Genomic DNA, 17,942 nt, shown 5'->3' with positions numbered 1-17,942 from the left:
ATACCGAATAAGGTCAAACCGCTGCGAAGAAAGAATATAGCTGATCGATCGAGCAACACGTGGTTCAGATGTACCAATGTTTGCTATGGAGCTAAAGTGGACGAAAACTAATCCGTATGAAATGTCTTACGCAATTGTCAAGAATACTTTTCGCAAATATTTGCGCGTTGCTATGTGACGTTACACGCGTAAAACTGTAACCGCGCAGCTCGAGATCACTCTGATTTTCTAATTTTTTTGTCAAATTCACGGCGATGAACTCGAGAATATATTCTGTCTCGCAACAGTAGAAAGACAGTTGTGCGGAAAATGATTAGAAACTCCCTGGCAAAGTGGAATGTGACTTGTGATGGATAAAACTTCTAAAGGCGGAGCTTTTAAGTTCATTTAACCAAGCTCAATTTAATCGGTCGATTGACACATTAACTTTCATAATATTAACAATAAGGATTTCTCAAGTAATACATATTACTTCGAAAAATGATATATTTTAATAGTGGAAACCAAGGAAAAACAAACAATTTTATAAATAAATATCGTAACTTTGTGTAACTTTGGCCCAATCAGGATAACTTTGACTCAAAACATTTATTTTCCATGAAACAATTACATACAGTCAAATATGGAATATCACATCAGCGGCAAAGTTATCCCACGTCATGGTAATTTTGTTTACAAACACACATTCAAACAATTTTTGTGGCCGTCATAAATTTGAAAAAAAATTGTACCACTCACTTAAATCTTTCCTTTTTTCTTGCTGAATACGGAAAAACGGATTACCGCAATAATAATCAAACAATCTTTATAATATTGTCATCAAACAGTAGAAAAAAACAAAATTTTAGGCTAAAGTTACGGCACATTAAATAAAACGTCAATTAAGAAGAGAAAGAGAAAGGGAAGGAAGGATTAAGTTTCAATACTTACGTCATTAGGATCTATAGGAAAAACTATTTTAACTATAATAGACAAGCGCAGTTTGTGCAAATAAATCCACCAGAAAATTGGCGTATTCATGCAAAAAAAACGGACAATATTGGATGCATCAGTTATCGTTTCTAAAAATATCCGATATGCTGAACGCATTATCATCTTTTTTGCGTCTTTACGTCCACAGTAAATGCTTGTATTTAGAGCATACATTATCACAATTAAAAATAATACGTTAACTATACGACAGAGTTGGGAAACAACAAAATTTACTTCCCCCTAATATTCTTAACACATCGAATTCTAACATGTAACAAAACTATTTACACGTATATTTTGCACAATATAGAAGTATGTAAGTAAAGATAGAAAGAGAAATACGCGCCCAATAAAAAGATGTAAAGATTTAAGTTTGGCGAGAAAAAGAATTAAAAGGGGTGCTCCAACGTTGATATGTGACAATATAAGAGCGTTACCAGGAAAATTCATATGGTAAGAGAGAGAATTTGTTCTTACGAGAAAGTCATTCCATGTGGAAATTGAGCAGAATAGGGAGTTTCCGAATTATATGTTGTGTTCCTCCAGAAAAATCATTAGGTAGAGAAAAGCATCCAGTAGCCGACACTCGCCAGCATTCACCATTTTTCACCAGGTTTTCTTGCTGGAACCCCATCAAGTGCATCAAAGTTTACAGACATTTATTAATTATATTACTTATTTGTTTTTCTGAAAATTTCCATCTTAATATCCGCACAAGAATGCCGAAAATAGGCAGAGTACTGACTAATGGATGTTCTCCCCTACTCACGAATAACAAGGTAGTAAAACATTTTGCTATTATTGAAAACAAACTCACTTTATTCAAATACAATTGAATTTGGTCATGAGAGGTGGGAGAATTGTACAAATTAGTGAAAAAATAGCGGTTGGTAGCGCAAAATTTTAGAATCCCGAGAAACATTGGTACTTCATCATACTTATGATTGTCACGCATACAAAGATTCGCTCACATTTTTACGATATTTTATCACTAAACGAAATAAGAATTATCATTACTAAACTTATACTTAACTTATTATTATAAACTTATCGCGCGATCGATTATAATCCAAATATACTTACGCAGATATATTATAACACAGATTTTTTTCTTTTAGTCGGTTTGATATATACACACACCGACACATATACAATGTAATTATGTAGATATATTATTGTTATCATATTATATAAGATAACACAGATTCCTTTTTTAAAGTCGGCTTACTATACGATAAGAACGATAAATACTGGATACATCAAATTTCGATATTTTTCTACGTAATTTTATTTTTTCTTATTTAATAGTATCATATGATAAGATATGTATTTTTGAAGATCGGCTATAAGATAAATACCGCTTGTAGATAATGTTATATATTTAGCGATATTATTATAGCGATTATTATTATACTTATAATAGTAAATAATATCGCTATCGGTTACGTTAAATTCGCAATTTTTATGGTATTTGAAAGATAGTCGACGCGTCTTTATCAATCTTACTTACAAATTACGACATTCAATTACTCTCTAGAAATTATCGTGACATCTTTACATTATGACACGAGGTGATTGTATTTCCTTTAAGGATACAATAATTAACTAGTTGGTTAATACTTCGTAAATATTCTTAAGAGACTAATTTCGAAACTAAATATTTTTTTAGAATTTTACTTATTACTAGATATCAGGTAGAACATTTTTACAGAAAATAACTAACATAATTATACTACTAAATACATATAATACATTGTACTTAGACGGACATTGGCATTCAGTCCGTACAATTAGGTTCGTCGGAAAAAGAAAAACACCGGTACCCTTTAGCCTATACATCCCAATCCAGATAACATAATGTCTAAAATCGGGACATAAGACGTCTTAAAGATCATTTTTAAAATGTCTTTCAGATGATTTACGTATAAATGTCTTTAAGGCGTCTTAAAGATTATCTTTAGATATTATGTTGTCTAAGAAATCACCATACTCAAATTTCGCGAGAGCGTAAAACGAATTGAACAAGAAAATCTCATATGGTTTTGCAATAATTATCGAAATATTAATTAAAGAAAATTTGTAAATGAACACGCTTGATATAGTAGATGAGCAAAGTCTGCCGTTGTGCACAAAAAAAAGTTTGGTTGAATTAACGAAATATCTGGTCGAATATGAACGATCCAGAAATTCCCGATTGAAGTAACCCGAATTCTATGAAGTCAACCAAAAATCTTGTTAACTTAAACAGAATTCGGGTTATTTTAATCGGAATTTCTAGATCGTTCATATTTAACCAGATATTTGGTTAATTCGACCAAATCTTTTTTTCCGTGTATACTTATCCATTTAGTTAGATCAAATTGAATAAAAAAGTCATATATCATTTTGCACATAACTATATAGATTCTTAGTTATTAATTAAAGTACGTTAGTGCATTATCGCGGACAATCATACACCAATCTTCTTTAATTAATAAAAACTAAAGATCTACGTAATTATTTGCAAAATGTTAGAGGACTTTTTAATGCAATATAATCTAGTCTATAAGCGCAAGATGGCAAGCGTCGCTGTCGCAACTCATCTGCTGTACCGCGCGTGATCATTCGTCAATCTTTTCTGATTAATATCTCAATAATTATTGCGAATATCGCAAAACCATATGAAACTTTCAATCCGTCCTACGCTTTCGCGAAGCTTGAGTACAGTGATCTGGGATAGAAATTAACGATTCATATATGTAAATAAAATCTCTTGGTTGAGTTCATCGACGCAATTGTTGGGAAGATTAACGCTCTACATATACTCTACAAATAAGAGTACTAAGTATAGAGAGAGATATGCCACGAATTACAATATATTCTGCATATAACAATAACAACAACAACAATAATAACGACAATTATAATACCTATTGATTCGAAAAGAAATCAGATATGCGCTCGTCCTGTTCCATTATCGTCAAAATGGATAATTTTGTGTTATCAAGGATAATTATACTATGTAAGTATAACATGTCTATATAGAAGTCACCCATCGCGTCTCATGCATTGATTTGACAATTTTTTGTTTAATTAATATTTCAATATTATTGTGATTGCGTTTGTACAAAGTGATAAAGGGCTTTTCTGTACAATTTTAGGATCTGTACTTTATAGGAACGTTGCTACATTTCAGTTCGAACGTCCTGTATAACATTCATATTAAGTATATTCAAAATCATGTAGCTCACGATCAATATTAAAACAATGTCGACTAATGAGATAATAATGAGATAATGTGAAAATATTCCCAATTTTTTTAAAAACTAAATTTTTTTGGTTGTACCATGCACATCTATTACGTTAAATTATTAAAAAATACAAAATTTATTAATCTTAATATAAAATCGGGCACGTCTCTCTATTTCTTATTTTTGGTCTTGAATATTCCGTAGATGCTCGACATATATCATCACATATTAGATATATTAGGTAGGTATGTATAAATGTTATATATATATATATATATATATATATATATATATATATATAAATATACATGAATACGCACATATATATAAACGTTTATATTATATATGTAGAAATATTTTAACATTATATATCAATAATTACGTATCATTATATGTCAATAATTACAATATATATATCTATATGTATTACAAGTATATAAACATTCATTATCTATAACCTTAGGGATACTCAAAAGAATAGCGTCACTGTTTGAAAGGTTTATAAAAGCTCCCTATCTGAATATTAAAAAGTGACATTGATTAAAAAGCAATAGTGAATTGAGTTGGCTTTTATTTTGTGAAAAATTCTAATAAATAATAAAAGATGCCGATTTCGCAGATAATAAGAATGTATTTCTATATTCACCTTGACCAATATATCAATAGTAGCAAAAACATCCTCCATTAAAGAAAATGTTTTTTTCTTTCTGAGTACCCCTAAAACACACATATATCGATGAAATCGCGAATTATCATTAAAACGACCGCGCAAGTATTAATTTAAGCAGCGACTGTTCGCTTGCAGCTCGATTGCAACTACAAACAAATAAACTAAATCTCACATATCACAAGATATTATCGCCCTATACTTCTGGTAACAATCAGTTCTCCGCGAAAAATTCAGTTCGTCTGACAATACGTTCCAGTACCCAAACAAAATGCTCATAATCCATCATGTTAATTTCATGATTACCATTTCGTACTACAAAACTACGTACAACATAGTGCCTTCTTTCCTTTGCCTCGCAAGACATCAAACGACAGATTCGAATTGAGTGACGTTTGGCATTTCCGCAGAGCTTACATTTACTGTGACTAGCGATTGATCAAAACTCGCGCATCTATTTATCCTTATTACTGATACGACAACATCGCTGGATGAGATCTTCACGGCTGGTGTAAGTGTCCGTATTGTCCTTCAGCAAAATAACCGATCTTCGTCGTTTCCAGCGTAGCTCATCTCGTAGGTTGTTCTCACTTTATTCCAGCGTGCCGCCGGAGAGTTTTGTCGCGTACAGATTTAGTGCCTTAAAGAGAAAAGTTTTTTATTTTAAACTTCGGCTCTCTCCTAAAAGTCTTTCTACAATGTCGTTGTAAAGCGAGCGGGTATAGTTTCCTGCCACGCTGAATAAAGCAAAGATCGCATAGCGTTAACGCGATTGATAGAATCGACAATCACCTTGTATATCAATGCATATTGTTCTTTCGTTTGAACTGCGCCAGCACGGTCTTTTCTGATAGTGTAAACGACCCTCGGCATGTCCACGGTCCTCGTAATTTCATATTGTCTAATTCCTAAATCGAGAGCTATTAACGTGCCGGTACGTCCAGTACCGGAACTGCAGTGGACTACGATGGGTCCAGGACCTCCTCGATGTAGTGCTCTCGCCTCGAGAAGCACCGCTATTAGACTCGCGCCGTCCGACTCAACGTCACTCAGCGACCAGAAGTACCAAATATGGTATACTTCTCGAAATGTATTGTTTTCCAGGTTCTGCAAAAGCTGTCTAATTAGTCACATTTCCCAGACAGAACGTTTCGACATATTCGTCGCCGAATATCTTCCTGCTAAAATCTAACTACACTCTAACGAAATATCTAACACCTACCACCCAGACAGTGCACTAGTTTCTAAAAAATATCTCAAAAGCGTTCTAAAGGCATCCGGTTTTTTTTTATGTTTTTCAAACGTTTCTATACCGTCTTTTAAAAGTTTGTGTCGTCTGGGTAGACACTATTCATCCACGAATCTCGATTGCGCTATATTATATTTTCAATTAACAAGACTTGTTGCAAAACGTTTATACAAAATTAAAAATACTGGCTAATCTCAAATGGAAACTGACAAAACAATTGATACGGTATCATCGGCATTATGGTATTATCAGTCGTCAAGGCAGTCTTATCTGTCTTAACGTTCTGCATACTCCTATTATCACCAGTTGACGTAATAATGCAATTAACAATGCTCTTTACCTTCAAATGTAACATGGAAATGGCGTATTTCTCTTTGGTTTCTCGCTTTTTCAGGGTGACTTGAAAGTCACCGTAAAGTCGATGACAATCGGTCACTTCTGAAGGTGGGATGTACTCTGTGCACTTTTCCACCCCATTCTCGACCAGGTGAGTTAACATGATAATCACTTTACAATGCTGCTCCCAGATCATCCTCCAGAAATCGATCACGGTCGTGTCTAATGGTGCTTGGCATGCGATGTAGTACTTTACGGCGTTCTTGGGTCCCTGAGACATCAATATGCGTTAAATTACTATATGTTATTAATATGTTGTATGTGTTGTATATGCATTATGTATATATATTACATTAATAAGATATTACTCTCAAAAAAATATAATCGTTATAAATACATTTTAAAGGCACAATAGTATTGTTCTGCATTAGAAGAGAATTTTTGAATACTAGGATATTTTTTTTTGGTTTTAAAAACTTTTCTTGAAGCCATATGAGAGTATTTCGCTAAGGATGAGATTATATTTATATGTGTGTAGTATTGATAATATTATATTTCATCATTGTGATTTAATTTGTATAATTGTAATTATAATTATATATAATATACAATTATATAATTATGTTATTAAGATCTCGCAAAAATTAAATAAAGTGAAATAGTCGATGAATTTATCGACTGAAAAAATTAGTGATTTTACAATTATCTGAAAAGTGGCAGAAATACAGATACCACTCTGTATTAATGAAAGAAATATGGTTGAAAATATGGCGAGGTCTTAATGCGTTCTTAAAAACGATACGCAGGGTCGTAGCATTGTTCTCCTCAACAAAATACATCACGCGACACTTTCCATTTATTCACGGACGATCATCGAGCCACTTGTAGCACGACCATTTTCATTAGGACGCGCAATGTTTTCGAGGCATTGCACGATCTTATCGAGTGCCGAGTGAAATTAATTGCACGTCAGACGGTGTTCCATTGGCCGCATTCGGCCGCGCATTAGTGCCCGGACGCTGTGTAATTGTAAGACATATATACGTATGTATATAAGGATAGAAACGCATCACGAATGCGATCGACTGTATTCACGATACATGAGGCAATCCCGACCGGAAACGCCGCCGCGGAGTACGTTTGTCGATCGAGGGATTCATCTCTAATGGATTCCTCGTCCGTTTCCATCGTCTCCCATGCGGAAGAAATTCTAACATGTGTGAGATTAATGGCTCGCAGGATATATCGTTGCTTTAAAAAGTTGCCTTAAGAACGCACGGCGACTTTGATGGATTTTCGCTGTCGCATTGTATATGTCAAACAAAAGTTACTCGCAATTACATTAAAATTTGCTCGAAGCATCGCGTTTGGAAACAAAATTGTTCGTTGCGTAAAACGTTACGACACGTATGGCGCGTAACGCGTTTGCGATATCCCCTCGTGAATTTATGCAACAGAAGGAAATTCCGCAGACAGTTTTTTTCTTTCTGCTCGGATATTACTATTGTTTACGCAGATAGACCAGGATTCAGAAGATTTTTGAAGTCATTTGTTTTAATTTCTTGTATCCACTCACCATTCTCTCTCTCTCTCTCTCTATTTTTTCTCTTTTTCTTTCAGAATGTCGCTTCAACGAACGACTTTTTGCTCTTCTTCGAGGGTTCTTTCTACTTCGTTTGAAATGTATGAGAAACACGCGTAATTCCAGACAAACGATCGCTCTGTAATATAATCTTACACATGCGAGCGATTAGCCTTTGCCTCTCTGACCCCGTTTTGTGAAACGTCGCGATTAAAAGACGAACTAGTTATTCCGCGAACAATTCCCGACGCTTCCGCGTCTGCGTTCCCAGCTTACGCGATACAATGCGCTCACTTTCCCGCCGGTACGTTACGCAACGTTCTTTTCCCACGCGTCGCGCGTAAACGCTTTGCCGGTCTTTAACACTTTGACATTCGCTCTGCATCATTGCTGACATAATACGCGAGATTTTGTATAGATATAAAATACAGAACTCCCACGCGTATGCGCGCTAACTGTCTGCTCAAACATCTGTTAACCCTTTAAGTCATAGTATATCATATATGATATACCTTTTTTAGAGCAGTTTTTACGAATTTAAACTAATTTGTAGAGACTTCGAGGCGGTAAATGTGGATTCATTGTGAAGCTTAGATTTCCTTCTAACAGAATCATTTGCATAGAACATTAAATTTTGCAAATTTAATTATTTATAAACAAATTAATGTAGTAAAATGGTATTTTCTTGAGAAAAATTTATTTTTCAAAAATATTGTAAAGTAAACCTATGGAATAAATGGCTTGGTTGATACTTTTTGAGCTGTAAATGATGACACAACCTCAAAAATTTCAAAATTCAAGATAGCGAACTCAATATAGCGAGCTAAAATACCAAAAATCGGGATAAGTTATATTTTTTTCCGTAAAAGAGTGAAGTTGAGTGAATAACTTGAATTTAAAAAAGTGATTTCGAATTCGTGATCAACGACGCCAAAAACCTTCGGATACTAATTTTCACGAAAATCGAGAGTTTTAAAATTGTTGCCCGCCATATTGGATCCGCCATCTTGAATTTTCAAAAACTTTAAATTCGTAATTAGCGACCCCAAAAATCTCCAAATATCGATTGAACAAGGGAAAAGTTTGTGCAGAAAAATTCGTGACTTAAAGGATTAAACTGACGATATTATTGATATTAACTGGTATCGCACCGATAAAATACTCTCTTTTGCGTGTATAAAAATAGAGAAAAACGCGTTACACTGTAAATTCCAATAAAGACGATAAATTTTATTTTGAATTCACTGTGATAATTCTTGCCACGACCGGAATTTATTCCACTGAAGTGTGCGAATACATTATTTCCTGGCAATAATACTTACTCGTTGCGAGTTTGCAAAGTATAAATTCTCGTCGCAAAACGCAGTTTGAAAACCGCTGATCTATGCAAATACCGTCGGTAATGTACTTCTCGCTCTTCTTCCTCTCTGAAGTACGAAAGTCTTTATTCAAAGAAGATAAACTCGATTTACGATCTTGGTATTACGTGCTGCTTGGACACACACTTGGATCATCTTATAGCTATAGATAGAATTACTAAAAGAGAGAGAGAGAGAGAGAGAGAGAGAGAGAGAGAGAGAGAGAGAAAGAGAGAGAGAGAGAGAGAAATCACGGTTAAAGACAAAACTGATTATCACTTCATTATTTCTGACGTAAGTAATTTCGTGTTATTTACTGAAACAACAATTTTCTTCGCTTTCCACGTAGCTTGTGTAACCCGGAGACTACGTCAGAAGGAAATTATAATCGCGACAATACGGAAAATCGTGGAGTAACGCGGACGTAAATTTGCATAAGTTCGCGACCCAAACTCCCGGATTTATCCGCAAGAAAACAAGACGACCGTGAGCTTCGCAAGCTACCTTTTATTTCTCGTTTCTCGGCTCGTTCGCTATTCATCTGAAAATTAATTAGCTCAAGCGTCTCCCGTGGACCCCCAATTTCCGGAAACAACCGTGATTCAGGGCTCAGCTGCGAGCTTCGGTTATCGTCGTCTGCGGTGTCTCGTGTTCCGTCGTCGTAAATATCGGGAAAGCGTGGTCTTCAACGTGGCTGTCGTGTGTACGGTGACAAAGGGGATCCTCGTGGACCACACGATCGAGAGATCGGTCCGACTAAAACGTCTCACTTACCCGCACGTAACTGGCATTGATGTACTCAGTCATCGCGTCATTGTTTAGTCTCTTTAGCGATACCCTCGTCTCCGGAAACGGTATCACGTTGGCGTATCTGTTCTTCAACTCCGCGCCCGGGGGCAGCTCGTCTATCTCCGCCCAAAACTGAGGTATACTCAGGAACTCCTCGTTGATTAGGTTAAGGTCGTTATAGAAATATAAAAGCCCGGTGAAGTTCAGCGGGTGGGATGGTATGGTGCTCTGAAACAAGGGCGGGTCTTTCACAGGAACACTTCGCTCGCAGAGTACACATGTCCTTTCTACCGAGCCCTCGTGAGGCACAAAAGGGATTATACTCGATGGCGATCGCGGCGGGAGGTGAACGTGACGATGAAATTCGACGGGTCGGCGTGTATAATGTTGACGTGAAGTTTCGAGCAGCTTTGCTGAAAGCGCGCGAGCCCAATCTACCTTTGAGGACTAAAGGCACGGCTTTCAAATGACATGATAACGACAATCGAATCTTATTGACTACAATAGTTCTGTTAATTTAGGACTCATATTGTCGATCGGACAAAAGCGAACTAGTAATTACAAAATGCATGATTGCGTAACTAATGCGTCAAATTTTGCGATGAACTTTCAGATATACTACAGGGAAATATCTCTTATTCTTCTTTGGCATTTTCATCAAATTTTCTTCGCCCCAAATATGCATTCGAAACGCAAGTACTTTCAAAGAATCGAGGTAAAAATAATTCTTTGCAATATTAATTCTTGATGTGATTCGTCGGTCATTTCTGGGCAATACCATTGTTCTTTTCATGTATGAGTAAAAAAAAGCCAGGACAAAATTTTTTTTCATTATTTAAAATCTCTATTTTCTGTTCAAAGTATGCGCTATCCGCCAATGTTAGTAATTTCTTTTGCAAAACAGGAAGGAAGGCATATAATTATTGACTGTCTGACTGAAAGTAACCCACGAATCACACGGTTAATCGGTAGAAACTAAGTACTATAAATAGGGGCCGACCTGTTGTTCCAACTTCTTGGTAAGCTACCTGACAGTTAAATCATATGTTTGTTTTCGTTTTTCCTTCAAATTGGACAGAGACAGACACACGATTTAACTGCCAGGTAATTTACTAAGAGGTTGGAACAATCGACCCTAAGACTCTTCTACGCTCATGTTTCGTACGCTGTTTTATAATAATACAAATACACACGAGCGCAAGGAACAGTATTATTATTCTGCACTTTATTACCTGAACGATTTACTTAGATCTATACTTTCGTAACACGTAGTAACTATAAACAGAAGAAAATCACTATTGGAGTGTATTGGAAAGTATATAAACACACACGTTAACCCTTTCATGGCCAGTGGGATATATTTATTCCACTTACAAAAAAAATCATAATTTTAAAACAAATAGTTCTATTGACTTCTATCTTAGCTTATTTGAAAGAGAAAGGTTCAGTCTACGTATAAAAAATTAGTGTACTCTTAAATTTAATGCTTTCAAGAAAATATAGTTATTTAAATTTGTTAAAGAATCTAGCTTTTAGGTAGTAAAGATTAACCTCATAATTTGTCAAAAAATTATTGACTTGTTACAAATTATAAACTTGAACATTTTATTTGATTGTGAAAAAAATAAAAAAAATTGAGTTTTATTATGGTAAAGACGTATAACAATTTATATGTATAACTAAAGTGTGCGCAACCTATATTTCGTCAAATTCAGGATACTTCTGCAGTTCCAAATGCAATGTAGGCTAAATAATCATACACACACATACACACACACACACACACACACACATATTCTTTATAATAGATTTCATCATTTTGACGCAATATTTAATTTCAGTTTCTGTTTTATAACTTATCAGTTTGAGTTTTATAACATATCAGTTTGAGTTTTATAACTTTAAATCTTTAAATAGTTTTTATATTTTATAATCTACGACCTTGAAAATCTTATATGAGCAATTTATATCCAAATTAGATTAAATTAATTTTTTGCATCCGCCATATTGGATCTGCCATTTTGAATTTTTCTATTTTGACTTCAGATTTGTAATCAACGATCTCGAAAGACCTCAGAATCGTCTCAATATAAAACATATCTCTTGTGGGAGAATCGTGGCCACGAAAGGGTTAAAATTAAGTAATCCTTCTGTGTATATAACGTGATACTCTCGCACTGAGAAAAATAGTTTTGTAAATTTAACCAAATACCAGTACCCGCAATACATGGTCAGTATTATAGGACAGCAAACAATTTTATTATAAGTAGAAACAAATTATTTGTTGCTTTTAGTTTGCAGCTGTAGCAACGTTTTTGTAATGAATATAAATGCTACTACACAGTTAATCCAACAAATTATAAATTTAATTTGCTAAAAATGCAGAAGTTAGAAATAGCATTCAGCAAATCAGTTGTAACAAAGAAAGAAAAGAGTTTCTTTCTGCAAGAATTTGGGGAAAGAAATAGCAACGCTTCAGCGGTTCGCATACCGGGTCTATTTCTTCGAAACCACTCATTTTTTGTGCCGCAATATTTCACATGCACACGCACCAGCAGCTATTTCATTCTGACCAGGCTTGGCAGCAGTGATGCGAGCTCACACGGACTATCGCAATGCGAAAGTTTCATTTGTCTTCGAACAAACTGTTTCTCCTTACAACGCTTGCCGTTATTGATGCTATAAGTTGTACTTGTAATAAATTTTGTACGTCCAACAAATAATGTGATTTGTATCTCAAGTCATGTATGTCTGTTAAAATGACAAATGATGAAAAATGATTTGTAACTATTCGATCTGTTTCCGTAACGATCATCAGACAGCAAACGTGCTTTTACTTTGATAACAAAAGTACCTTTCTCAGTGCGTATGATTCACATACAAAATGTTCGGGATTCTGCTCGGCTCTTTCGGTTTGCTTCTGGAATATTCCGTAGGAATATTCTAGAAGCATTCTAATAATAAGATCGAGTGAGCTGAGAGACCGCATGACAACAATGTCTCGCGAGCGATGTGTTGTGCCGCCGAAATCAAAACATGATTCGGCGAATATCAGCGCAATTACTTGGAATCGGCGACACATCACAATACCGCTACATCATCATGTATCAGAGCCGATTCTCGACAATAATAAATCTCGCTCAACTCTCGCGACCGTTTTCGCGCTGAACCAATAAGATCGGCCAGCGTAGCCGACGCGACATTTATAAAACGACCGTGTAAGAAATCGACAGCTCAGAGCACAAAAATCTTGTATCACGTTCGTATAACGATATAGGACTCCGCGATCTCATTCCAGCCTTAACGACTGCTTCTTCGCGTTTCCGATCGTTCTCCATCAAAGACGAGTTGTGTCTAAAGCTACTCTCATCGTTTTGTTATTCATTAATAAAGATTGTTAAGTTGTTAAGTTAACAAGTGATTGTTAACAAGTGATTGTTAACTTGTTAAGTTTAATTATTGCACGTGCTCAAATTATTTACAACCACAAGTCGGTCCTTGAAAATCAGCCCGTGTTCGCGCGCCCTGCACTGGGTGTACCGGTGGAAGCGGAATTACTAACACCTCTAAGTCCGCGTACACAAAACGTTCTTACAATTAATCCTCACGAACTTACCGAATCTTCGAAGGTCGGATTGCCGTAACTTCTGCTGGCTCTCGTCGTAACTTTCCGTCTCTGTATGCTGTTGTATGCCGAAATGTTGTCGAGGCTGAAAGTGTCCAAGGATACCGGCTGGCAGCGTTGTCCGTAATTGAATCTCGTTCGTCTCCTTTTCACTATGAACTGCAAGCAGTTAAGCCGAAGATTAACGACCAGGTATGTTCAGCCAGACAAATGTAGAAGCCCATCTAGCACGTTACTATTGTTACTTCACAGCTTTCTAAAGCCGTCCAGTCGTCTATCGTGATACTCTATTACCGAAGTAGACTTCAAGTACTCACAATGTCCCGAAATGCGGTGACGGTTAGCTTAGTGGCCATGCATTGAATCAATAACCTCTATTCGTCAGCGTGCAAAACAGATTCATAAACGATAATGGCGTGCCGAATTTTAATCCGACGCTGTTCTATTTTGCAAACTTGATTTTCTTAGAATTCAAGTTAGAATTGGAATTAGGATTGGAATTAGAACTGGAAACTGATTATTTTTTTTTTTTTTTTAATGTCCTGGGATAAATTCCGTTTAAGCAACAACGTGAATACAAAAACAATAATACGAACGATCGATGCTAAAAGAAAAAGAAAATGTGTGTGTGTAGGTCAAATGTGTGTAGATCAAGTGTATGTGGTTCAGTAATAAAGGAATTAATATAAAGTAGTACGCGCGAGGGAAAAGGAAACATAATATAATAAGCCAAATTGTGCGTAATGTAAAGACGAATTATGACATGGAACGATATGGAGATGATAATGAGATACTTGTGCTTTGTAGAGCGAAATAATACTTAAAAGTGGCTGAGATTGAAGTGATACCGCTGTATGACAGCTTTTTTTAATAGCCGAAGGACATCACAGGCCAACTTGCAATGTCCGAAATCGGAAAAGGCTTACACTGTTAAATCCGTAGTGTCAAATTATACTCAATTTGAGTTATTTTTAACCATTCCTAGAAGTCGCCACTGCTCCTACTAAATATGTCGTTAATTTAACTAATGTAATGGAGTTAAATAATTTAACTTAAGAAATGTATTAAATTTGACTAAAATTTAGTTTATTTTTTATTGTGCATACGTTAATGTAACCTTTGTTTTAGTAAAAAAATGACTTAATATTGTTTTAAATGGGTTGATTAGATGTGGTTGTTTTTTTAAACACATGTTTTGTGTTAAAATAGTAAATTTTGACACACATGATAGTTAAAAATAACTAAATATTATTTAACTCAAGAAATTGGTTTAAATTTGACCCTTCAATATTTAACAGTGTATGATGGATGCTATGATGTTGAAGCATAAACAGTCAGGCAGTTTTTATATTCGTTCCGGTGAATATCGTTGCAACGATTAAATGCGCGGTATAATTCGTGAGATTCCACGCGTTCCGTTCCCTTTCATCGCGCGGTTGAGAAACGACAACGTTCAATTACCGTATGATCGGCATATCAGAAAAGAAATCGAGGGAATCCTGCATCGCGAGGCAGCGCTCGGGACACATAGCAGCCGGGTCGTTTCAACATCGTCATTCGCATGCACAACAAAGACCTCGCGAAAATACGACGAAGCGCGCAACATTAACCCATTAACGCCCAAACTTTCTGAATTTTTACTAAGTTTTCGACGCGATTATTTCGTGTGTTATCGGTCTGAAAAAAATTTGCAATGACTATATTCCGACGTAAAATTTTATGCTCTTTCAGAATCCGTAGTCAAAATCACGATTAGACCTCAAGAAAAAAAAATATGGCCGATTTAAGCGTGAAAAACGTGAAAATTTTCGAAAAAAATTTTTTCTCGATTTTTTTTCGCATGCAATGTTATTGCAAAGGATTCATCTTAAAATTATGGCCAATGGTGGACAAACTATTTGAAGTTTAACAGGAAATTTTTATAATAAACATTTAACCACTCTTTTTTACAAAATGGCGGCGAAAATGTAAAAATTTTATAAAAATCGTTACTTATTTTTTTTCTCGAAAACTATTGAGTTTAATGAAAATTGTCAAAGAATAAAAATGTCTTAGAATTGATCAAAGAATACTCTCAAATTTTTTCAGAATTTTTGGAGAAAATTTTTGATTTTTTGGAAAACTCGGGAAATCCAATTTTCCAAAAATGTTGCAAAAAATTCTGAAAAAATTTGAGTGTGTTTCTCGACTAATTCTAAGACATTTTTGTTCTTACCAATTTTTCGCTAAAGACTATAGTTTTCGAAAAAAAAATTTGTCAAGTTACAAAAAAAAATTTTTCTTTGAAATTTTTCTTTGAAAGTTTTCAACGGGTTTATTTCTTATGTTATCGGTTTAAGAAAAATTTTACTGCCCATTCTGATGTATTACATCAGAAGAAAATCCGGTAACGAATTTTCATAATTCAAAAAGGCGCATCCAATATAGCGGATTGAACATTGAAAATTATTCGATATTATTTGCGAATAAAAAAAAAAAACTTATCGTATTCTCTGTGAAATTTTCAATAATTTGTTGATTGAATAAGTTTATTCTCGGAAAAAAAAATTATTAAATGCTAAATTTTACTATGTATTATGAGTAGAACTTGACGCTCGATCTATTTGGCTAGATAAAATTTGTCAAGTCTCCTTATATATATCTTGAATATATAATTGAAAAAAAATCTGAGCTCATTAAAATTTTCGATAAATATTACAATTAGATCATTTCTCATTTTCTAATATCACGTTCATTTTTTTTTTTACAAATCTGTTTTTTACACTCTGGTCTGTATCTGAAAAAATGTGAGTTGAAAATTTCTGTTCTATTTCGTGTGAAAATAAAAAATTTAATTTTATAAAATGCCTCCAAAACGAAAACGACATTTTGCTCGTAGTCGGGTACTTCACGAATTTGATGATTCTAATGATAATTACAACGAAATTATTGATATACCAAATCCAGATGATTCTGGAGATTCTGATTCTGATTCCGAAGGGGACCAGCTTGATTGCGAAGATGATGATCATTGTGAAGATATTGAAAATATTGCATCACAATACTTTTACAGAACTGTGTCTAAAACGTACTCAGATAATCAGAGTAAACTAGAAAATGATCATATTTATAAATGGATAGCCGGGGAGAAAATGCATAATACGATTCTTCAAAATGAATTATTACTAAATAACTCTCAGAGGAAAAAAATTTGTGAATCTAGTCCTGTTGAATTATTCGAGCTATTTTTTTCAGATGATATGAAAAATTATATTTTAAAAGCTACGAATGAAAATGGCTACGATCTCTCAAAAAGAGACCTAGAAACTTTTTTTGGAATAATAATTCTATCTTCTTTCAATAAAAGGAAATCTCAGAGAGATTACTGGTCATCTGATGCACTGTTATCTTGCGATATAGTTCAACAAGCTATATCACGATCCACTTTTGAAGAAATCAAATCTCATTTGAAGTACTCTAAGTCGGAGGATAAAAACCCTGGTGACAAGGCATGGAGAGTCCGAGTTCTGTTGAATAAGTTTAGGAAAAATATTCAAGGTTTTGGATATTTTAGTACTGCTCTATCCATCGATGAAATAATGGCCAAATCGTATGCCAGAACCTCTATAAAACAATTTATTCAAGGAAAGCCTATACGATTTGGTTTAAAGTTTTGGGGGCTTTGTACTTCAAACGGATTTTTATTAGATTTAGATTTGTACTGCGGCAAAGATTCAAATGTAAACATTCTAAATAAATGCGCTCTTGGTTCAAGAGTAGTAATGCATTTATTGGATCCATTTTTCAAAAAATTGTCTGCTTTAGAAATTCCTCAATTTCATCTTTATTTTGATAATTATTTTACTTCTTTCAATCTTATTTTACATCTTCAAAAACTAGGCCTAAGATCCACAGGTACAATAAGAGATAATCGCGTATCTAAATAAGTGAGACAAATGATTGAGAAAAACGCTCCGAGAGGTACATGTATAGCACAACATTTGACCAAAACAGTAAAATAAACTATATTAGTATCAAGGACTCCAAGCAAGTGTCAATTGCTTCGACTGCCGCTGGCGTAACCCCCCAATCATCGTCCAAAAGATGCAACACAAAGAAAAGAGAAAAAACTGATATACTTTTTCCATATGTTTT

General features: G+C 34.7%; 1 protein-coding gene across 5 annotated transcripts in view; it reads right to left on the bottom strand.

Annotated features, from left to right (window-relative positions):
- Positions 1–3,214: 3,214 nt before the first annotated feature.
- LOC116846193 overlaps positions 3,215–17,942 on the bottom strand; it is a 114,207-nt gene continuing 99,479 nt past the window's right edge. For 3 of the 5 annotated variants that reach the window (XM_032819729.1, XM_032819727.1, XM_032819728.1), the window contains 6 exons: positions 14,126–14,182; positions 13,800–13,967; positions 10,169–10,411; positions 6,459–6,725; positions 5,662–5,976; positions 3,215–5,509 (listed from right to left, as the gene is read on the bottom strand). In XM_032819729.1, coding sequence (XP_032675620.1) covers positions 5,462–5,509; positions 5,662–5,976; positions 6,459–6,725; positions 10,169–10,411; positions 13,800–13,967; positions 14,126–14,182 — 1,098 coding nt within the window. In that variant the 3' untranslated portion in view covers positions 3,215–5,461. The other 2 variants (XM_032819730.1, XM_032819731.1) reach the window with 2 other exon arrangements.

Source organism: Odontomachus brunneus, unplaced genomic scaffold (assembly GCF_010583005.1).
Source record: "Odontomachus brunneus isolate Ranch 3 - 2012 unplaced genomic scaffold, Obru_v1 Obru_scaffold_061, whole genome shotgun sequence".
NCBI classification, from domain to species: Eukaryota; Metazoa; Arthropoda; class Insecta; order Hymenoptera; family Formicidae; genus Odontomachus; species Odontomachus brunneus.
This window is presented reverse-complemented; position numbering and strand designations above follow the sequence as displayed.